This window comes from Sarcophilus harrisii, chromosome 2 (genome assembly GCF_902635505.1).
Source record: "Sarcophilus harrisii chromosome 2, mSarHar1.11, whole genome shotgun sequence".
Lineage (NCBI taxonomy): Eukaryota > Metazoa > Chordata > Mammalia > Dasyuromorphia > Dasyuridae > Sarcophilus > Sarcophilus harrisii.
The window spans coordinates 262,456,804-262,481,409 of record NC_045427.1 but is presented as its reverse complement, the minus strand read 5'-3'; the positions used below and the strand labels follow the sequence as shown (position 1 = coordinate 262,481,409).

The 24,606-nt window shown below is 35.5% G+C and overlaps 1 protein-coding gene across 3 annotated transcripts; it reads right to left on the bottom strand.

Moving 5' to 3' along the window:
- Positions 1 to 1,099: 1,099 nt before the first annotated feature.
- On the bottom strand, positions 1,100 to 24,597 carry NUSAP1 (nucleolar and spindle associated protein 1). Of its 3 annotated transcripts, none has more exons than XM_003756024.4 (12): positions 24,395 to 24,597; positions 20,922 to 20,990; positions 17,637 to 17,786; positions 16,377 to 16,536; positions 16,014 to 16,073; positions 15,171 to 15,283; positions 12,158 to 12,208; positions 11,424 to 11,605; positions 7,917 to 8,083; positions 5,810 to 5,926; positions 2,520 to 2,625; positions 1,100 to 2,030 (listed from the first exon to the last, which is right to left on the bottom strand). In XM_003756024.4, exons 1-12 carry the CDS (start codon positions 24,485 to 24,487, stop codon positions 1,937 to 1,939), a joined length of 1,362 nt encoding a protein of 453 aa, XP_003756072.1. In that variant the 5' UTR covers positions 24,488 to 24,597; the 3' UTR covers positions 1,100 to 1,936. The 3 variants fall into 3 exon arrangements, with proteins under 3 accessions (XP_003756072.1, XP_012401542.1, XP_023356367.1); XM_012546088.3 differs by having other exon boundaries at positions 16,377 to 16,533; XM_023500599.2 differs by lacking the exon at positions 16,014 to 16,073.
- Between the last annotated feature and the right edge of the window lie 9 nt (positions 24,598 to 24,606).

Here is a 24,606-nt window from a genome sequence, read left to right as displayed (position 1 = left end):
TTCAAAGTTTAAGTAGGCCTGAAGGACTTTAAGCACCAAGTCAAGGGCATACTTAAGTCCCCTCCCTGCTGTGCTCCTAAGGGCATACAAGTCCCCTAGTTATCTTCCTATGACATCAGTGTCTTTCTGTTTAGATCAAATATGGGCAACTATGTACTTATTGGTCAAGTTCAATTTCTTGGGTAGTTCTCCCGTTTAGAATGTAAGATCCTCAGCCAATAAGGATGAGGGTCAGTGGTGAGAGGGGGTATTTATGTTAGGGATAAAAAGTGTTGACCCTGCCGGTGCTTCCTCCCTTTGATTGTCTTCTCCACGGGTGGGAGGCCCAATTCTCGTGAGATCGTATTATAATAAACTTTGGTTTGTTTCTAGATATCTCTCCAGCTTTTTTTTTATTAAATGCTGTCTGAACCACACACTATTACTTTGTATACACTACATTTCACTTTACTTAAGTTCATGGAAGACTTTCCAGGGTTTTTTTTTTTTTTTTTGAGATGAGAACATCCTGCTGATTATTTCTCAGAACAATATTTCATCACAACCACATTTTATTGCATCATTCCCCAATTGATGGGCATCCCTCAATTTCTAATTTTTTTGCCCTGAGAAATTCTATTTATATTTTTAAATCTTCTCATGGCCTAGTAGGTCAGAGCATATGTATCATCCATTCTACTTTTAATCATTTCCCTTGATTTTGTTTTTTCCAATGAATTTTGGTACTATTTTGATGCAGAGTAATTTTTCCTATCCCTTCAGTTTTATTTCATTTATGTCTTTGATTTTTTTAAATGTTGTTTCTTGTTAGCAACAGACTGTAGGGTTTGTTTCAGTCTGTCATTCATTTTTGTATTATTACATTTTCCTCCATCTATCTCTAATATTGGATTTTTTTTTTCCAAGTTAGGATTACCCAATCCCCCACCCCTTTTCCTCTAAACAAGGTACTTCAGTTACTTTGCCTTAAGGTGTCTTGGTTCTTACTAGCTTTCTTTCTCTGATCATCTCCCCTTATTTGTTACTCTTTTCCCTTTGGGATACCAAGTTTTATTATTATCAAAAGCATAAAACTGACCACAGCTGAGGAAAAATTGAATTTTCAGTTTTTATTTTATTTATAAAAATTTTACAAAGCAGTAGAAAACATTGAGCAGATTAGATTAAGTACAGTATTTTAATCTGACAGAGACTGTGCCAAATATTTTTAAATTCTGAAAATCAATAGATATGGCTATAATTCTATGCATCTGCAGTCTTTTATATCCTTTGAATAAGAGATTAGAGCACAACAATCTTGGAAAACTAACTTAAAGAAATAATATGAGAATTGAAGACTCTTGTAAGCATGATCCTTTTGCTTTAATCTTGAAAGCAGTTAGGGCATAAATGTGAACTATGGCATCTACTAACAAATTACAACAAATATATATTTATAGAGAACAGTTAATTAAGGAAAAAATCTAAGAAAATATGGAAGCTTAACTTTTTTATATTGATGCTTACTCAGGTAGAGAACAATATTTTTAGTTAGTAAGCTCTCTAGAGGTTTATAGAGGAGTCTTCTATTCTACCCTCTCCTTTTCTCCCATTTTTAAAATATGAAAAAGGTTATGTCTAGCGTGCTGGAGATCCAAGGACTGGAAGAGGAGACTGATAAAAAATTGGGTTTAAGAATTAAGAGGCTATACTTTATTAAGCAAAAAGGAGCCAAGGAAAAGCCATTTTAGACAGTCTGCCAGAGTTTGTATCGAGACCTTTGTGAGCTGATAGTATCAGTATCTCCATGATGGCGATGAGCAGCCTCTAGGAGGAGTAGGGAAAGGACAGCATGAGGACAGGCTGGGGGAAGTGTACAAGGACAAAACAAATAGAGAAATATTTACAGAAGCATAAGGACTCGTAATCAAGGCTGTCTGCAGAGCACTGGGCGGACTCAGTCTCCAAGCATGACGAGTCCCCTTCGTGTTCCGAGGACACCATCTTTCTTCTCTTTTCTTTTCTGCTCGAGTTTCCTCCGTTGCTCTTCTCTGGGGATAAAGACAATCACTTATTTGAAATTAGGGAGCAACAAGGTATCTTGCAGCAATAATACCACCCCTTTTATATTAGAATAGTATTTGTGCTCAAATGATGAATAAGCCAAATATGAAATGACAACATTTCATCTAATGAAAGCATACAAATATTGAGATTTTCTTAATTTGGGCTCCATGGACAGATTTCCTATAGGGGAAGAGATGCTCTGTGAACTTTAATGGGAAAAAAATTACATCATCTTTATTTTTACTAGCCTCTAACTGAAAGTTAACATCTCCATCACTTAAAAACACTATTCTGAGAAGAGCCTTATGGGCTGCAAGAGAAGGCCAAAGGGGTCCAGATGGTTAAGAGTCCCTTTGTCATCCCTAGGCAGTTAAAAAGCAGTGCTTGAGTAAAATGTTTAAAGCAGGAATACTATTGGAAATGTCTTCATAGAAAAGTTCAAAACTAAACAGTCATAATAGTTATATACAGACCTGATTTGGAGACATGGCTGTTTGTAAGTTTTCTTGTGGAAGTCAATTCTATTTGTCTCATTCAGAGCAATATTTTCTTTAGATTGCCCCCATGGCTTTAGTCTCCCTACATAAGAGAAAAATGAGATTTAAAGCCTCTTGCATGTGGTCATCTTCATGTTGTTATTTGTGCCACTGAATTTTCAATATATTTCTTAGGAGGTTTTTGAAAGTCAAAGGTAGAAAAAAACTTAGGTCTTATGGTTTTCATGTTCACAATCAAATTTTATAAAGAATTTCATTTTAAGTGCTCATTATTTTTGCAAAGTACAAAGAAGCCATTTTAACACCTCAGTTATAGCAACATAAAAATGCTAACAAGTACTTCTCTTTCCTAGCAGGTAGATTTCCCATTGATATTATCTACAGTTATTTAAATGGTATTTTTCTTTCTATCTTTTCCTGCTGGGTTTTGTTGATTATATATAGAAATGCCGATAAGTCGTGTTTATTTTATATCCTGCACTTTGCTAAGATGGTTAATTATTTCAACTAGTTTTATATTAATCCTCTAGGGTTCTCTAAGTATCTAGAGTCAGTCTACAACCTTAAGAGCAAAATCCAAATTACTCTATTTTAGCAGATATTCTCTAAAAATATAGACTTGATAGTAGTACCTTTGAAGAGGGGACCTTGAAACTCTAAAAAATCCTTAAAGGAGAAAATCTTCAACCCTGCCTCAGTGAGAGACAGGGAATCAGATAAAGTGGTTTATCTAGGTGGGGCTGATTGAGTCTAGAGCTAGAGAATTTCAACCCTATTGAAATGTAGATCTTCCATTCAATTCAACTCAAGCTGTCCTCAGCCCCATCAAGAGCAATCCCCTGCTCCAAGCCATCTTGAGAAGTCCCAGCCAAAAGAGCCAAACTAAAATCCTCTCTTGGCAGAGGTTCCAAACATACCAGCTCCATGCTTGGGATGCTAAGGGCCTCTGCCCACTGGAATATTCTTTTCCAGTGCCATCCTCTCTTTATCCTCACCTATTTCCCTAACCAGACTTTATGCCTCTGTCAGGATTTATAACCTTACTTCCAATCCCCATAATTTAACCCTTTTAGCAATCTAGGTTTTCGGGTCTGTAAATTCTTTTACAGAGAACCTCTGCACCACCAGATGGGAGTCCCTAAAACTCCCTACCCTTGCACCGAATCCCAAGGGGTTGCAGGGAAGCCAAACTTCTCCATTTGATTCCCTGAACCCCGAACCTGCCACTAGACCTTATCATTTAATTTCCTGACCACCAGAAACCCAATCTCATTTTGGTTCCCTAAATTTAAACCTTATCACCTTTAACTACTTAAAATCACAAGTAATGACATTTCTGTCAGTTTGACAGAAAAGAAAATTGGATCTATATGTACAAGTCTAAATTCTAAATAGGTGAAGTACAAACATACACAACTCTGAAAAGATGGGAAAAAAGAGAATAAAATTTATCTCAAAACCATGGAAGACCAATTTTTTGATTTAACAAATAGAATTCAGGGGACAACATGAATAATGAAATAAAAAAAAACCCCAAACCCGAAACCTTGAAAGCTATTTTAAAAACAGATTAGAAAAAATATTTATGGTCATATATAAATGATATTTGCTCATAAATACTATCATAAATTAAGACTTCTAAACTATGTGTCAGTGACAACACTAAATAGTCAAAATAGTCAAAAAACAGGAAGAGAAATTTCAAAAGATGTAATATGTTGATTAATAGCCACTTGGAAATAGTACTATGTAACAAAACTTAGTATTAGCATGGTTGTGGCAAAACAAGTATGTTCATTTACTACTGATAGAATTCAAAATATTAAATTACTGGGAAGCAATGTGGTAGTAACAACAAAAAATATTCTTAACCTTTTGACCCAGTAATTCCTTTGATTATGAATATAATGGGCAGTAAGTTTTTTTTATAGTGTTAAAATAGCCTAAGGCCAAGCAGAGATCTCCATTGCTCTTTGACTTTCCTGGAGTCCCAGACATTCAAACTCATTTTACAATTCTATTGTATTCTATCTATAGTCCACAGCTTTTCCACAAGAATGGCATGAAATGCTTTGATAAACACTGGATAAAATAGAGGTAAACTATACTTGTTCTGATCTACCAATTTAGCAACCATTAGCTTAAAGAGGAAAAAAAGTAAATCAGTCCTATTCCTGTTCATTTTCTTTCCAGGCAATTCTTCAACAATTGGCAAAAATAGGTACTAGTTTTAAATTTAAATTAGACAAATATGTAGTGACATTTCTTTTCTTTTTTTTTTTTTTTTAATTATTAAAGCTTTTGAATTTTCAAAAGATATGCATGGATAATTTTTTAACATTAACCCTTGCAAAACTTTGTGTTCCAATTTCCCCCCCATCCTATAGCACATAATCCAATATATGTTAAACATGGCAAAAAATGTTAAATCCAATATATGTATCCATATTTATATAATTATGCATAATTGCTGCACAAGAAAAATCAAATTGATGAGGTTTATAAGCCCTGGATTGCCAGTAGTGATGAAGTTAGTGACAATAAGAGAGTTGTTAATATCCCCCTCTGGTTAACTGCAGGTTTAAAGTGAAAGAATTCACTTATCCCAAATTATTGATTGGCAAAATGAGTTTATTGTTGGATAGAAACCATTTTGCTAAGAGACTGACTTCTATAGTGGCAGAGTCCTATTGGGGAAATGGATTCTTGCGCTGAGAAGAGAATGCCTTCTCAGTGGGCAGGATCCTACCAAATTGCTTGGCCCTCTGCAAGGAGTTGAGTCCAGTTGCCCCTTTTTAAGGAGTCTTGAGACTTAAGGACTCAGGTTTCCAGGTTTAGATGCTTATCAGTTTCTAGCCCAGATTTTCTATTGGAATTAACATTTCAAAGGAGTGCCTTTTGATGAGGATTTCTAATTGAATCAAAGGCTCTGGCATCCCCAAAAGATAACTTATCTGGGGGGATATACCTTCCCCACGAGGGACTAAGACTCCGAAAGAGATCACAGATCAAAAGGAAATACAGTTTCTTAAAGGGAACACGACTTCAGTAAAAGGAACAGTTTCCCTCCTCCTTCAAAATCAAAAAGGAAAAAAATGAGGTGACATTTCTTAGGATAGCTGTAGTTAGTCAACCATTAATCAAATGACTACCACACTAAACTGGCTGATAGCTTTCTCATTTTTAGAAAAAATTTGAATCTTCAGGATGGTAGAACTGCTTGAGGGGTGTACTCTTTGGATGCCCTATACAAAAACATTACATACCTTTGTGTGGCTCATAGCGAAGTGGACGAGAAAGACTTGCTTTGAGATCAAATATTGGTTTCTTATTACTGACTGGAGTCTGTACTGCTTCAGCTGTAAACTTGAATGGGGTAACAACTAAAAAGCACAACAATAGAAAATTGGTATAAATAGTACATAAATCACTTCAGAGCCTTACATGTTTCAAAGTAATAATATCTTGTCTTGAGAAGGCATTTAAGTAGTCTAAACTTGATAAAAAGTGGAATTAAGGAAAGGTTATGTGATAGAAAGTAATTATCCAGTGGGCCTTATTTTTTTGTTGTATCTCTTAAAACATTTTGTAATCTTCTTTGATAAGATTATTATTTGGTCAAAAATTTGTCTCTATCCATAGTTTTTATATGAACTTCCTTCTGTGCGACTGTTTATGATGTAACTTTTTATATCTAAATCAAGTATACTTTTATAGTTTACTTTGTTATTTGGTGTGAGATATTAGTCTAAACTTAATTTTTACCTATTTTCTAGTTTTCTTAAGTTTTTGCTGTGAAGTGAGTCCTTACTGCAATAGTTATGGTCTTTGAGTTTATTGAGTAATGTAGCTATTTGTTTGCTCTAGTGTACCATATACTTATCCAGGTTTTCATTTTTTTTTTTTAATATATCATGTCAAATAGTTCTCATAATTATTATTTGTAGTATAATTAGAACTCTGGTGCTGTTCAGCACCTTCCTTCCACTTTTTCCCTTTATTCCCCTTGAGGGTTTTTCGACTTTAGTTCCTCCAGATGAATTTTGTTATTTTTTTCCCCAGCTCTATAAAGTAACCCTTTGGTAGTTAATTACCAAAGTAAATTGAGTTAGGTGGTGATTTTTGTTATATTGGTCTCATCTGGCCTTAGATCACTTTGCCCTGTCCATGCTTCCCTTTAAGCCTTCTCAGTTTGCTCTCTGTGAGTTGACATGCAGTATGCTAACAGCAGAAATCATTCTTTCAACTTCCTTGATGGTCTTGAAGCTTGAGCACAACTGGCTTGTTTCTTTTTTGAGCCAGACTTGTGATTTCAGGGCTATGGGAAACCACTTGTGAGGAAACACTTTTGACTGGACAGGCACCTGCCATGGTCTTATAGACTCATGCTGGGGCATGAAAGGTTAAGTGACTTGCTTGTGTGTGTTACAAACTGGAGTCTTCCTCAAACCAAGGCATTTTGGTCCATTAAAACAAAATATAATTTGTCTACTGGTCTAAGATAAGGAAAAGGGGAGATGTTTATAAGACAGAAGTCTGAATTTATACTTTTAACACTTTGCACTCTTTTGATATTGCCACTGAACCACATGTCATGACTATCTAGGCTCTCAAGGTCTGAGTTGTAAAGAAAGCCTCTGAATTACCCTTTATTCTGTTGTCTTTTTCTGTGTGGAGACTTTGCAGCCTTCAGACTACTGTTGTAATATACTTTGCAGCCAGAAGTTGTAATTAAAGAGGACCATAGTTACTATCTTGCAGAAGGGGATTTTGGATGCAGTTAGCTCAAACTAAACTCTACTTTGTACAGTCTACTTCTGAATACAATTCAAGGCCTAGATCTTATTCTATGAGCAGCTGCCATTATGGGATACTAAGTACATCTTGTCATTCAAAGATTGCCTATTAGGATCAGCAGAGTATTTCTTCTAAGATGTGAATATGTATTATATAAACTCTTATCAAATAGCTTAACTTCTTAATGGGGGGAAGGGAAGGAAAGAATTTGGAATTCAAAATTTGAAAAAAACAAATGTTAAAACTTTTTTCTTACATGTAATTGGGAGGAAAAAAAGAATGTGAATGTTTAATATAGCCCCAGGTGGGTTCTGCTCAATATTTTGGCCATACTTCTAGAATCTAGAAAGCTAGATTGATTCAGTGATTGGGAGTATCTGGCATTTTCCCTAATGGGAATAGGTTAATTTTGACAAAATATTTGCATTGTGAATGTAACTATTGATTATGCCTGCTATGAGAAACTTTAGGGACACAAATATATGTAAAAAATCCAGGAAACCAATTGGCTTAAAGATGAAGATTTGCAATATTTTGTTAGAGGAGAAAGACAAGATAACATGAAGCAAACATTACCTGAAGTATGTTCACCCTTAACTTGAGTGGCTTCCTTTTCCTTATTCTTCACCAGGACAGCCTCGCATTGTGGCTGGGTGTCAAGCATGGACATATATGGAGATTTTCTGGCAGGGGTCTTGGTCAGTGAGCGTTTATGCTCATTATCTTTAGTAGTTTCTGAGAACCTTAACAGAATGATACAGTGGAATACAATGTTATCGAGAGGCTCAGTTTAACCAAGTAGTGAGGGAGGGAAGACTATATTAGACGATTTCAAAAGAACTTTCTCATCCACTCAAACTCTACTCTCACTTCTCTAATTTTTGTTCTTTGGGGAGAAGGTGGAAAATTTGTTACAAGTCTGAAAACAGACATTTATTTTATTATAATCTTTTGAATTTTGGTAAAAATTGAAGTGGTATAAAAGTACCAGGAGTGGTAATGAGAAATATATTTGGGAGAGCATAATTATAAAAGAATATTATGTAATAATATAGTAGAGATTCAGTTCAATTCAGTAGACCTGAAGAAATCAAGTCAGACATCCATCACAGGTAATAGATTTTAGAGATTTTACTATTTTACTATGTGTATCAAACATGGGCTCAAGCAAATACAAGACAGAGTCATAAATGAGTGAATAATTTGCATTTGCGCAAACAGATATTTTATAGGTCGGGGAGGCAGAGGAGGGAGCAAGATCTAGGGACTAATAAGGATGTAAATGAGATGTTGGGACTGTCCAAAAATAGTCTGCAAAAGCTCAGTTCCCATCAACTTTGTCTTAAAGGTTATTGATCTGTCTTTAAAGATGCTAACTTTACCCACATGTGCAAAAATGTTTGTAGCAGCCCTTTTTGTAGTTTTCAAGAAAGGCTTAAGATGAATAAAAAAAAGATCTCCTTTAATAATGTATTTATATATCATTAGTTTGGGAGGGAGCGGGAAAAACCCTACAAAACCTTAAATCAATAGGAGTCAATATTATTTATGAGTAATCAGATTGTATATGTGGTATGTGTGTGTGTGTGTATACATATGTGTGTGTGGGGGGATATATGTGTATGGGTATAATCTATATCAGATAACTTGCTGTCTTGGGGAAAGGGGAGATAAGGAAGGGAAAAAAATGTGGACAAAATCTTACAAAAATGAATGTTGAAAAACCAATGCAGTGAAGATTAGAAGGGAAACAGAAAACTGGGGAAAGATTTTTATTTCCATTGTTTGATAAAGGCCTCATTTCTAAAATATAAAGAAAATTGAAACAAATTTATAAGAATACATGCCATTCCCCAATTGGTAAATAGTCAAAGGATATGAACAAACAATTTTCGAGTGAAGAAATTAAAGCCATTTCTAGTCATATGAAAAAATACTCTAAATTATTATTGATCATAGAAATTCAAATTAAGACAGCTCTGAGATATCACTTCACACCTCTCAGATCAGTTAAATATGACAAAAAAAGATAATAAATGTTGGAGGGGATGTGGGAAAACTGGGACACTAATACATTGTTGGTAGAGTTATGGAATGATCCAACCATTCTGGAAATGAATTGATACTAAGTAAAGCGAGTAGAACCAATAGAACATTGTATACAGCAGCAACAAGATTATATGATGATCAACTATGATGATGTTGGCTCTTTTCAACAATGAGGTGATTCAGGCCAATTCCAATAGACTTGTGATGAAGAGAGCCATCTGCATCCAGAGAGGACTGTGGGGACTGAGTGTGGATCATAACATAACATTTTCACCTTTTTTGTTGTTGTTTGCTTGCTTTTTTTTCTTTCTCATTTTTTTTTTCTTTTTGATCTAATTTTTCTTGTGCAGCATGATAATTGTGGAAATATATTTAAAAGAATTGTACATGTTTAACCTATATTGGATTACTTAATGTCTAGGGGAGAGAGATTGGGGAAGGGACAGAGAAAAATTTGAAACACAAGGTTTTACAAGAATGAATGTTAAAAATTATGTTTGCATCTAATTTTGAAAATAAAAAGTTATTATCAATCAAAAAAAATAAAGATGTTAACTTAGGCTCAGAGAAGATGATCTGATGATTTTGATGGAAGCATTACTGAGACAAGGGAAGCTGAATTAGAGCTAATTAAGAATTTCACCCTCTCATCATTCTATGCAAATAGGACAGTCTTGACTTGATCAAAGTTAATAAAGGAGCAAGATGGACTTTTTTTTTTTAAGCAATTCCTGGAAATAAGTTAGTTTAGCGTTCACATCAAAATAGTAGAAGGTACTGGAGAATATAATTCGATACAAATACACTAAGAAATAGAATTTGACAGTTGAAGATCATCTAGTTCAATCCTCTTATATTATATATATTTTTTCTTCTTAATACCTTCACATTTTTTTGGCCAGATAACACAATGGATAGAAGTGCTGGATCTAGAATCAGAAAGATGTGAGTTCAAATATGGTCTTGGGCACTAGATGTGTGACCTTGGCCAAGTCACTTAAGTCTCTACCTTCCTCAGTTTCCTTATCTGTTAAATGGGAATAACAGTAGCACCCCATTCCTTCCAAGATATTTGTAAAGCATTTCACAAATTTTAAAGTACAATATAAATGCTACTTATAAGTATTATTGACTCCAGATTGGGTCTTAAAGAAAAGTAATTTTTATCTCTGTATAAGCCAGATGTTTCTAGGACAGTCCAGATCCCTGAGGCTAGTTTAGTACAAGCAGGAGAATAATTGACCCTTCTGACCCAATTCTATATGGTATTTGAGATTTACAAAAGACTTTTTCCTCAAGGGTCCTATGAGATATTAAGTTCAAAGATTATTATTCCCATTGTACAAATGACGAAACTGAATTTCAGGGAAGTTGAGTGACTTGCCCAAATATACAAGGCTGGTAAGTGGCAGAGTGAGAATCTAAACTCAGAATTCCTGACTTTCTAATGCTAATACAATGTGCTATAAGGGGAAGGAACCATTTAGGTTATCTAGCTAGCTGCCAATTCAGTCTATTCAAGGAGATTTTATAAAAATACGCAACAGGAGATGATTTAGGATTATTTCATTTTTATAGAAGATGAAAATGAAGAGGAGAGAAATGAATTAATTTACTCAAAGTCTCATAGATATTAGGAATTCTCATGGTAAGGGAAGTGAACACTAATTAAATATATTACTTCTTGGTCAGATATCATTGTTCAAGTATCAGAATTTTCCAAGGAGATGGATGAATCAAAGGATGTGAAGAATATAGTAGTTTCGTAAAACGGGTGGTTGTGATGCTATGGCTACATTTTTAGCTCATAGAATGCTCACTATCATGGATCAAAGGAAATGACCCAAGTCTGATGATTAGGAGCTTTTAGTTTAAATGGAAAGAAAAATATCTTGGAAATTTTGTTTAGAGCATCCAAAGACATCAGCACTAAGTAAGTAATATAATTGTATTTTTGATTATTTGAATCTTTAGCTAGGATTAAAAGAGCTTCTGAATATTGCCTACTGGTTCAATTCAGGGATTCTATTTTACCTGACATTCATTTTGTTAGTTGAGAGGGTGGAAGGCTTGAACGGTTTCTGACACAAGATACTTCGATTTGCCGTCCCAAGAGATGTACGAAGTGAGCGTCGTGGATTGATGGGAGTGCAGGTAGAAGAAGGCCTACCTCTCCGAGGAACTGGGCTTATTATTCTCATGTTAGATGAACTTTTCTTAAAGAAGAAACAAAAAGAATTATATTTTTAACATAGTGGTTTCCAATGACTTAGGTCCACTAAAAATCATGTTTTACTGGCAAAGTTTATTTCTTTAGTGTAAATAGAAAGCTTCGAAAATAATCTCATTATCATTCTGTCCCCACAAAAGATTAAAGGACTCTAGCATTTCAGGAACTGCAACAATAGGCATGTTGCTATAGTGATTTAGAACACAACACAAGTACAAATGGTAGCCACAGATTCTTTAATTACTGATCAATATATAGGATACAAATGGAATAGAAGAATCTTGAAGAGAATATTCCAAAGAGGAACACCTATGAGATCTCTTAGAGAAATGCTTGTTAATCTATTTGAGAACTGCTACTAAAGATGATAGAAAACAAACAAAATTGAGATTAAAAAGTTTTCGAGCACCTGCTTTTTTGTCAGATATTGTGCTAGGCACTCAGTAGCTAAAGACAAGACTAGAATATATTGATAATATAGAATGAAACTCCTACATATAAATTCCTAAATTCTTCAGAAAAATGTTCAAACGCTCACCTTGGAATTAGTGTAGGGAGATCCAGTTAGGTTAGCATTTTTAGCTAATATCTGTCAAAAGAGAAAGAAAAATTTGAGTATTGAATTCTATTAGTCTCAACTACATCACAAAAGAAATTTAAGATTATTTGGTGACACAGAGAAGACCAATAAAATTGGGAGTCTGTTGGAAAGGTGGCAAAATTCAGATTCAGATTTAAAAGGGAAAATAGAGGATTGCATTGAAAGTCTAATGTTATACAACAATGCCAAAATTTAAAGTAAAGTTACCCTTTATCATAGGCAGAGTAGAACTAGCCTTATGACACATCTATATTATAAAATGCGTCTATTACAGAATGCATTTTAAGAAATTCTTATTTCCACTTTCAAAAATCCACATTTTATTACTCTTAGTAAGATGATTTTTCTGTCAATTCCAGTTATATTTTAAGTTTGATTTGAAAAGCTTTCTAATGGCTCTGCTTTCTAAAAGAGTATCAAGTAGCTACTTGTATTAACAATAACTTAACTCTTCTGATAAAATCATCTGAAGGAAGAACACTATTTATGGCTAAACCTCCTATGGTCATAACAAATAATTTAACTTATATTAATTTATATGTAATTCTGTCCCAGGGACTTATATATTGTACAGGCTACTTGAAAGTCTACTTTAAAAAAAAAAAGGTGCTGGTGAAAGAAAGTAAATAGAATTCATTTCAAAGTAAAGAGCCATTTTATAAGTTTCTATATGGATAAAAGCACACATTCAGTAACACTAACTATATAGATGTAAAGATGATCAAAGGAAGTCAAACTTTCAGAAACTGAAAAACCTCCCATGGAATAGACTAAAACATATCTCATAGCAGAAGGGTTGAGGACTCCTAGGACATTATCATATCTTATAAAACATGGTTACTGTTTTATATGTTTTTTGCATAACTTGTTTTGCAAGGGCAAAGGGCATATTTAGTTGGGGAACAAGGATTGAAATTACTGTGATATAAAGACAAAAGATATCATAAAAGTATTTTGAAAATTAAAAAGTCTACAACAAAAAGGTGGGAAGACTATAATGGTAATTTATATTTGATTCCAGAATACATTTTATAGTTTATATATGATGTTTCCTACAAATGGTTGGAACACAAAGCTCCAAACAATTCTAAGTTTCCAGTTCCTCAGGATCATGGGAGAAAAAAAAAAATTTATCCATGATGTTATAGTAATTATGAAGTTTGTTGGGTGATAATTGTCCTAAATGACATATTAGAAAGAAAAAAAGAATTCTATTGCTGACTTCAAAAGCCACAATGTTTTAACATCCTGGTAGATGGCAATGAAAGAAGGCTTGGCCCTAAAGAGAGGGGACACTACATGCTGTTTCCATCCTCTTTGTTTTCAGTCAAGTCACACCTGCACTTTGGGACAGCTAAAACAACTAGAGACAAACATTCACACTACACAGTACACACATGGAACCTTCAAAAGAGATCAATTTGTGGGTGTTTTTATTTAGAAGAGTTGGTAAATAATAGTATAGTATATGCCATAGGAGTAATAATTTTCGTTCTTTTGTGTTTTTTTTCTCTTTTGTTTGTACATGTATATTTCATTATTTGTACTTGTTAATGGACACTAAAATGAGAAGAAGTGTATTTAATAAGACAGAGAAAGAAAGAGAACCAAAGAATTTTGGTGAATGTGGGTAGGGAAGAAATGGATCCCTTGGGTCATGACAAGGGAACCGATTTAGAAAGGAACCACAAACAAGAAATAAAAAGTAATGGGCTCTTTCCAATCAATCAATAAGCACTTATTAAAGTACCTACTATGTTCAGTACTGCCCCGTGATACAAAAAGGAGATAGTATCTGTTTTTAAGGAACTTACATTCTAATGGAGCATAATGATAGAAGAATGAAATATATTCCCAGATAGATAAACATAGGGTATAAATAATAAATACAAAAGTGATTTGGGGTGGAGTAACATGGGAGTAATCAGAAAAAGTCTCTTGACAGAGGTAACATTTAAGCTGCGCTTCAAAAGGAACTAGGAGGTTCTGTAAGGTAGAGGTGAGAAAAAAGAACATTTCAGTTTTGGGGGACATATAGGAAAATGGAATGTTTTTTACAAAAATATTAAAGGCAAGTTTAACTAGAACCCTAGGGAGGAAGTAATATGTATGCAGGACTCTTGGAGCTAGATAGGGAAGGGCTTTAAATGTCAAATGAGCAGTTTATATTTTATTCTATTGTCAATGAGGAGCTACAGGGGAGTGTCATAATCAGACACTGATTTCTTGAATAAAAAAGGTAATAGATTTCCCTAGGAATACTCACATTAAACATTTCTATCAATTGCAAGAGTCAGAGCCCGACAAAAATTGCAGTTTGTAAATGACAAGAATTTTGGAGCAAACCATCAAGTAGAAAGGGTCAAACTGAATTTAGGAAAGCAGATCATTCCAGTCTTTTTTGGGGGTGACCTAGAGATAGCAGGGGCCAATGCAATTTGATAGTAAGGTTCACAAAGGGAATGAAAGGCTCTCTAGCAACCTCAGGATACTTCACTCACAAGTGGGTTAGGTGAATACAAGTGTTGGTAGAATTACTTTGGAGTTGGAATTTATTTGAGCTAGAGGTAAGCTAACTTTTCAAGGGGCTAGATTTGTCAGTCACTCATTCGTAAATGGGATAAAAATCTTAGATGTTTGGGGGGTTTATATATCAAATTACTGAGGTTCAAATCACTGAAGACATCTATACCCTATGTTCTTTTATGCCACTGATAGGATTCTGAGTAGGTGATGATCTTTCAGAGGATGGAAATTCTTATATGTAAATTATTATTTAAAAGTCAGCCTAATAATGACATACATGGTACAGTTCCTTGACTTAATAGTAGCTGTGTAAAATGAAAGCTATCTTCAGTAAATCATTAACAATTAGCTTTTCCTATAACTTTATTTCATTGTCTAAAAATAAAAGGCCAAATCAATCAAGGATGCAGTTTAGATCTCATACCTTTAATTCTTTCACTGAGTTGTTAAGGACTTCCATACGTTTCTTTTTTCGATCAATATATTTGTCAATAGATTCCATTTCCTTAAAATGAGCTTCGTGAATCTTCTTAAAATCTAGAATATTACCCCAACAAAATATGAAAATTGAGTCATGAAGATCAAACTTATTCAGTTACAATCTGCCCTTCTACTAACCCTTTCTTTTGTCAACTCTTGGAATCTCTGACTTCTTTCAAGATTCTGCTCAAGTGACATCTTCTACTTCTCCCTCACTGCTGCTAGGGATCTCCTTCTCTCCTTTCCCCAAACTATCTCATATTCATTTCATGTATTCCTATATAAGATCATGTCTTCCCTACTAGAATACAAGCTCTTTAATGGCAGAGACTGCTTCACTTATTTTTAATTTCGGTCCCCTGCATTTAGCCCAATACCTGGCACATAGGAGGCACTTAATAATGCTTGTTGATGAACATTATCAGAGATGTGCAAATTTCAACATGGGCTTTGTGCAAGTTTTCCCAAACATAGTAAGTTTTTGGTAACTCTAGGTAGGATAATATAGAAGAATAATCCTACTTTGTAGATTTTCCTGTATTTTACTATCTCTTCTTTACCCTTTTCACTGCTCACCAAAATATCTTGGTTTAGATAGAATGCATTTTTATGCATCACAATTTGACTTTTAAAATTATTCATTATTTCTGTAAACATTTTAGTGCCTAGGTACATAATAGCATACTAGGCAATATATAAATATCAAAGCAGGAAGCATTCAAGCAGTTCCTTATGCACTTTCTTTGCATCTGACTTAGGGCTGTCTCTGAATTATTTAAAAACTTACTTGGAGTTGTAAATATTGTTTTTCTTTTCTTAGGTTTGGACAAACCATCTTGTGTATCACCTAATTCAGAGAGAAATATTAATTAAAAAGGTTTAATGAAGCTTATTCTCAGATCATAAAATAAATTTCCATTTCATGCAATTTCTCAACCTGATGTGTTTAGCCACACAGATTCCTGGGAGGAGGGAGATGCTTATTTTCCTAGTTCTTATACTTTTAAGCCTGCCTCCAAAGAAAAAAGAAAGCAGAACAGGTACTCTATTTTACTTAAACTTTGTGGAGCTCCAACTGATGGTTACTATTGTTGGACTCTTTTTTTTTTTTTTTTTTTTTGGTTTTCTATTCTTTAACTACTTTACATACCTTCCATTTCATTTTCTTCAGAGTAAAATGTCCGCTTGTTCTTTTGGTTTCCTTTGGATGGCTTTGTAGCCTCTGTAATGGCTAAGAGATTCTCCTTTTGGTATTTTTTCTCTCTGGAAGACCCAGTATGATCATTTTCTGTCATCTCTGAATGATCCTGCTACAAATTCAAAGACTCCATTAAGCCATAAAAGGATTACCAAAGTGAGGGAAACAAAAAATTAAATAGAGATTGGAAGGAAAGAATTTTCACTCGAGTCTATTTGTAAAGACAGCAGGGAGAAAGACAGAATAATGCTAACTCTTTAGCGGAAATGTCAACAGTGTCATAAAGTAATGTGCAATTGGGAGATACTTTTTTGTCTACCTTTAAGGAAAATTTGAATACAGGATTCCTTTGGAGTACCTGTAAGATTGGGGACCTGATGTAGACAAGTAGAGCCTGAACACATCTAGATTAAAAGTATATTAAGTTAAGGACAGATGATATCTTTAAAAAAAAAAAAAAAAAAAAAAAAAAAAAAAAAAAGGATAAAATGAAGGAATTCTTTATCAAGCTATTCGAGAATATGAGGGGAAGACTCCAGAGAACAATGGCTCACTGCCCACAAAGATTAAAGAAGTCAGATGGAGAATCCTTCAGAATCAAATTGTAAAAAAAAAAAAAAAAAAAAAAAAAAAAGTTTTAGGTTTATACTTCTATTTCTCCACATTATATATCTACACTATCATGAAAAAAGAGTCTCCTTTCTAAAACATATCTCAGACATAAAAGTCTGAATATAGCCCATGTAGAATGACCTGTTCTCAAAACATGCATTGTATGGGCCATGCTTAAAATGAAGTCTCTGTACCTCCTAGGTATCTCTTTTACTTAGGGTAACCTGATGAAGCCTGGAACAAGTAGAAAATTCACCACCACAGATTTTTCCCAGCATTGAACCCAGCAGTTATTTCTAGTTTGTCTTATATTCTCCTTAGATAGTTGCACTAATATTAGGTCCTAAATTAATATCCTCAGAATGCAGCAACACATTTAATCACTCACACCCCCCCCTTTTCTTTTTCTTTTCTGAGGCAATTGGGGTTAAGTGACTTGCCCATGGTCACACAGCTAGGAAGTATTTAAGTATCTGAGATCACATTTGAACTCAGGTTCTCCTGACTTCAGGGCTGATACTCTATCCATGCACCACCTAGCTGCCCCTCACACTGCCCCTTTTCACAGGGTTCATCTAGCCTGGGTTACCACACTCTCACCTCAGAGCCGCTGTTTTCTGGAGTTGCTTTGTCTCTTCCCAGAGGTAAAGTGACAGAGACAATGGCAGTTTCCTGATCAGATTTTTCTTCATTGTCATTAAGCATTTCTATGTCCTCATGAGAGGAAGGAGAGATGTTACTTTTGCCATTCTGTAAAAAAGAGGAACAAATCTATCACATATAGGAAAATATTTGGTGAGAAACTATATATGAAAGACTCTATTCTAAATGAAATACAAAACATACTTACCATGTGTAAAGGCAATATTTGAAAAACCTGTTAAATGAAGACTATGTCTAAGGGAAGAAAATTAGGGCATTTTTATTCTACTCTAATGCCTTGTCATGGATGACCTTGGGTTTCTGAAGCTTATCCTAGCACAGTTCAAATTCTTTTAAGTCTTAGACTGGAAAGACTTCAAGATTAAGGCATGTGGGTCCAGAGAGGAACTATTGTCAGAGAACTACCTTATCTGACTTTAGAATTAAAATTTAGAACTAGCCTGGCTGTAGTGATTTTTGCAGGGAGGGAAAAGGTGGGTATGGCAGCAGACAGCAATTCTTAAATGCCGTTTCCTAAATTATAGAAGGTTTTTCCATTAGTAGGGGCAGTACTCCATATTGTTAAAATAACAGGTCCTTGAAATAAAGCAGATACTTTCTTTTTTCAGTGTCATGGATGACAAACATACTTTTCCAAAGTACCCTAGATCTGGATTAAGAGGACCTGGATTTGGCTATGATTTTGCTCCTTACTTCCTAAGAGCTTCTTTCCTCATCTCTAAAATGAGAAGGGTTGCAATAGGTATCTTTTCAGGTTCAGTTGGATCTGAATATTAAGAAGTGATGATCTCAGGCTGAGAAGATAGATAGAGCAGAAAGAGCAGCAGAAGTCCTCAGTTCAAATCCCTGCTGCTCCAGCCCTTACTACCTGTGTGATCTTGGGCAAGCTCTAGGGTTTTGTTAACTTGGGATCATGATACTTTCAACTGCCACTTGACAGGATGGTTGGGATCATCCAGTGAGATAAAATGCTATGTTAATCATAAAGAGCTACAGAAATGTAAATACATTATTTCATCTAGATCAAGTCCAGGGGATGACTAGAAAGGTGGGATCCTGATTCTGACTCTGCCACATCCTTGCCTGGGTGACCCTGACAACTTAGTGCCTTAGACCAGGAGTCCTCAAACTTTTTAAATAGGGGCCAGTTCACTGTCCCTCAGACTGTTGGAGGGCCGGACTATAGTAAAAACAAAAACTTTGTTTTGTGGGTCTTTAAATAAAGAAAATTCATAGCCCTGGGTGAGAAGGATAATCGTCCTCAGCTGCCGCACCTGGCCTGCAGGCCATAGTTTGAGGACCTCTGCCCTAGACAGTCTTGTGATAGTATGTGTTAGGTATCATAGGTCTTGTCTGACTTTCCCCTTCAAATATTGCATTTAACTATTATTCAAACTGTTTTTATTCAATAATAGTGGGGCTAATTTTAACTGGCATAAGTGATATAATGAATGAATAAGATGAAAATATAATGCATTACTTTTATCAATTGCTTATACATAACAGCAAGCAATTGAATTTTTTTTTATAAATTTTTATTTTTCAAAATACATGCAAAGATAATTTTCATCATTCACTTCAACAAAACCTTGTGTTCCAAATGTTTCTCCCTTCCTCCCCCCACTCCCTTAGAGAGCAAATAATCCAATGTAGTTGTAAAGCACATTTATGAATTATTATTTTTATCACATTATTCTTAGTTGGGTGTTTGTTGCTGTATTCAGCTCAATTACTGCCAACAGTTTTGCAACTGCATTCAAGTCTCCTAATTTTCATCTTTCCCATTCATTTTCCATAGAGCTGTCACAATAATCTTAAAACCCAAGAATTGCACATGTTTAACATATATAGATTATTTTCTGTCTAAGGGAGAGGATGGGAAGAAGGGAGAGAGAAAAATTTGGAACACAAGGTTTTGCAGGGATGAACATTGAAAACTATCTTTGCATATATTTTGAAAACAAAAAGCTATTATTAAAAAAATTTTTTTTTAATCCAAGTCTAATCAGGCCATTCCCCTGCTCACGAATCTTCAGTGGTCTCACTTTTGCCTCTAGAAAAAAACTATACACTTGGTTTGTTCTTTAAAGCCCTTTACCATCTTGTTCCAGCTTACCTTTTTTTAAAACTAAATTCACATTATTCTCCTCTACACATTTTATATTTCAACCAAAGTTGCCTAACTGGTATTCCCTGGACTTGGCCTTCTCTCTCACCTCTATAAATTTCCACTGCTCTTTTCCCGTTCCTGGAATGGATGACCTCATCACTTCTACTCCTCAGAACCCCTAGCTTCCTCTGTTCATTTACTGCTTTCTATGGAAAGCCGATTCTTAATTCCCTGATGCTTTCTTTCCACTCAAATAATGCATATTCTTAAGCATTTATACGTTGTAGCCTACCCCAACTCACCCCAACAGAAGGTAAATTCCTTGAGGGTGAGAATTTTGGCTTGTTTCTCTAGCACCTTCTACAACGTCTTTCACATCACTGGTTCTTAATAAATGGTTACTAGGAGCAGCTATATGATACAATGGATAGAATACCTGCCCTAGACTCAGGAAGAATCAAATTCGGACTCAGATACTTAATATTTCCTAGCTATATGACCCCGAGCAGGCTATAACCCCAAATGCTTTGAAAACAAAAAAACAAATAAAAATAAATGCTTACTAGTTTGGAATAACTAATGAAGGATTCATCAACAGGAAACCAGACTTTTAAAAGGTTAGGGACAGAGACACAGATCTACTTAAGACAATAAAGGAAACAGAAAAGCTTGTGGAGAATAATAATACTTAATTTTTAGATCATATTTATGTATAACCACTATTACAATGTCTTAAGTACTTTCAGTTTCCCTTCCTTTTGACTATATTTCCTCATACTTCATTGAAGCATTCAGTGATCCATCTGATATCATCTAAATTTCCTGACTGTTGAAAACTCTGATCTTTGGACAATGGAACAAAGTCTGGCGGTCAGCAGTTTCATTAAATTTTCTACTTTGTCCTCTAAGGCACTATATTCAACACTCAGACAGTAGCTAGAAAGCAACATTATTAATCCAAATAAATCACTTTTTTAGTTAATTATACATAGAAACTAATTCTGCTTCTAACAGTGGTCTCCATAATATGCATCAGAAGATTGTAAGTCAACTTCAATTATGAATAATTACTGAAGTCAGTTTTTTGCTAATGACAAACTGCGCTTACTTACCTGATTTTCATTTTCTTTCTTCAGTTCATGTTGAAAGTGTTCTTTCAATGATTTTAAAAGTTTGTCTCCCTATAAAGGGGTTAAAGAATTCATAATTACAGCCGAAATCAAATGAAGAAATCTAATTCTTGGTTATTTTTACCTTCTGAATCCAATTCTTCCTGTGCAACAAGAGAACTGTTAGGTTCTGCCCACATATATTGTATCTACGATATACTATAACATATTTAACATATATAAGACTGTCTGCTATCTAAGGGAGGGGGTGGGAGGGAAAAGTTGGAACAGAAGTGAATGCAAGGGATAATTTTGTAAAAAATTACCCATGCATATGTACTGCCAATAAAGTTATTAAAAAATATATTTAATTCTTGCAAACCTCACCGTAGTTACCCCTTTCTTTGACCCTAACTCTCACCATCAAGTGCAGACTTTCAAGTGAGAGAAAGCCTAGATAATTATCAGAAAAGAAACTTTATATGACTTGAGTACCAATTCAGAGACTCACTTATCAAAAAACAATGCTGTATAGGTAAAAAAAAAAACCCACTTATTTTGCAGTCAGGATGCAAAAATTATGCTATTTACTATCTGTGTGATTTTGGCAAGATACTTTTAATTCACTGAGCCTAGTTTTCTCATTTGTAAAATGAAAGTGTTCTTGAACTAAGTGATCCTCAAGGTCCCTTCTGGCTCCACATCCTATGGATCTTTATGATAGAAATACTAATGTACTAATAAGCACGTTCGATTTCCTTAACTAGAATGGAAGTTAAGAACAGTGACACACACTTCTGCCGATGAAATTCTGAAAGAAACGATTCATTCATTAGATTGGCAAAGTTGACAAAGCTGGAGGAGCTATGGGTAAATAGGTATTGTTAATTCCCCTTAACTGTGAATTGGCAGAACCATTCTGAAAAGCAATTTAGGACTATGCCTAAAAGTTACAAAACCATTCATATCATTTGCCTATTGATACCACCACTAGGCCTATACCCCAAAGAGATCACTGAGAGAGAAAAAATAAAAGAAAAAGGAAAAAAAAAGTTGCTGTTTTTGTGGTGGCAAAGAGCAAAAAACTAAGGTAATGTTCATCAATTCTGGAATGGCTGAACAAATTATGATATGTAACTATATATATATGATGGAGACCATTTAGAGAAATCTGGAAAACTTGTATTAAGAAATGAGCAGAGGAGAAAAATTTACACAATAACAATAATATTGTAAAGACAAAAACTTTGAAACTTAAGAACTCTGTTCAATCCAAGGGCCAATTATGATTGAATAGGATTCATGACAAAATATATTAGTCACCTCCTGACAGAGGTGATGGACTTAGGGTATAGAATGAATCAAATTTTTTGGACACAGCCAATGTGGAAATCTTCTTTGCTTAATTGTATATAATTCTTATAAGAGGTTTTCTCTCCCAATGAGAAGAGAAAAATTATTCATGAGTTTATACTATTATAGGAAGCTGAGGAAATTAAGCGATCACTAGCATGCCATCTGAAAGAAAACATTAGGCAATTAATTTTCTACTTAAGATCTGCACCAAGGAACAAATGGAAGGTTGTCTGAAATAAACACACCGTATGTGTAGCAGCTATTTAGTTTGAAATTGAATGAGATGAGGTAAGATCTTTCAAGACAGTTGTGAAAATCGAGTAAGGCTTCATCTACTTCAGAGTTTGAATAGGTCTGAAGGACTTTAAGCATTGAGTCAAGGGCATACTTAAGTCCTCTTCCTGCTATCCTCCCATGGCATCACTGGCTCCCTATTTTCTGTCAAATATGGGCAACGATGTACTTATTGATCAAATTCAATTTCTTGGGTAGTTCCCGAGTTTAGAATGTAAAGTCCTCTGCCAGTAAGGATGGGGGTCAGTGGTGGGAGGGGGTATTTGCTTTAGGGATTAAAAGTGTTGACCCTGCCCCCATGGGACTTCCTTCGATTGTCTGCTCGATGGGTACGATGCCCTTCTCTTGAGAATATATAATAAACTTAGCTTTGCTTCTAGAGATCTCTCCAGCTTTTTTATTAAATGGTTACCCCTCACCATTTCTGAACCACACAAAATGAACTCAGATATGGCCCTGCACCTATTTTTTCCTTTTTCTCTCCATCAATTACATGTTAAAAACATTTTTTTGTTCCAATTCTCTGCCATTTTCCCTCCCCTCCCTTTCCTTATGAAGGCAAGCAATTTGATATACATTATATGTCTGAAGTCCTGCAAAACATATTTCCATATTAGCCATATTGAAAAAAAAACATATCCTGGACCCTCCCTGGCCCCAATAAAAATAAAGTTAAAAAATATGTTTTGATCTGCGCTCAGACTTCATCAGTTCTTTCTCTAGAAGTGAATAGCATTTTTAATCATAAGTCCTTCAGCATTGTCTTGTGTTGCTCTGAATAGCTAAGTCATTCATAGTTGTTCATCTTACAATATTATTACTGTGTACAATGTTCACTTTAATAAAGCTGCTCATATAAGTCTTCCCAGGTTTCTCTGAAATCATCCACTTGTCATTTTTTTACAGCACAACAGCATCCCATCACAAATCACACCACGACTTCTTGTAACCCCTTAACTCGGCCTCTACCCAAAAAGCCTCCTTTCCCAGCCAATCCCTTTCCCAGCCTCCTTTTGCTGGACAAAGCTAGAGGGCTTCAGGAGCTCCCAAGACTGTAAGGCTGTGAGGCAGCACTGTATGATAGAAGAATAGGGATTCAAATGCCATCTTACCACCTGCGGGCCTTGCACACTCACTTCATCTGAGGACCTCTGTTTTACCCTCCATAAAACAAAGGTCCTGGGCAGGACTAGGCAAGCAACGTCCCTCCCTGCTTGGAATCTAGGGTGCCAGGATGGGACTTCCCTGGCCCAGCAAGGAAGGGATGTGAGAGTAACTACCACCAAGCTCCACCACGCGGATGCGCATGTCTATAAGCATTGATAAAGTACCCACTGAATGCTACCAAGAGCAAAAGAAGCTCCTATACACAAGCAGGCAAAAGCAGGAATACCTCCCAACTCGGACAGAATCTCCGAGGGCAGATGGCCGTACTGTCGAGCACAAAGCTCAGGGTCTCAACGTTTAACCGCCTCTCAAAAAAAAAAAAAAAAAAAAATACGTCCATGGAACAGTTTGAGCTTAATTAGCATATCTAACATTTTTTTCTCCACTACTTCCTAAAGTCTGGACAATTAATCAATACATTACACCTGATTTGTAGGTTGACCCGATTTCCGGCGCTTGGCACGGTGCGTGCACGGTAGTGACATTTAATAAACGTTTGCTGATTGTTGCATTGTAACTACTCACAAGACGCATCTCGCAACCCGCCCCCAGCTAACCGAAACGGGAAGGACCAGTTTTAGAGATCATCCGGGTATCACCCTTCTTTACCTGCCCCGTACCCACCGACCCTCGCTGCTGAGCCCCGCGGCCCCTCGTACCCGCAGGTTGGCCCGGAGGCCCAAGCTCTTGGCCAAGCTCTGCAGCTCGCAGTACTTGAGAGAGTCCAGCTCCGCAGCCAAAGGGAAGGCCATACCGCTCTCACCCGCCGGGACGCGCCTCTCCCGCTGTCAGGATCCCCAAAGTCTAACAGCCCAGACAGCTACAGTTCAAAACTCCCGCGCCGCCCCCGGAAACGTTATTGGCTGACTTG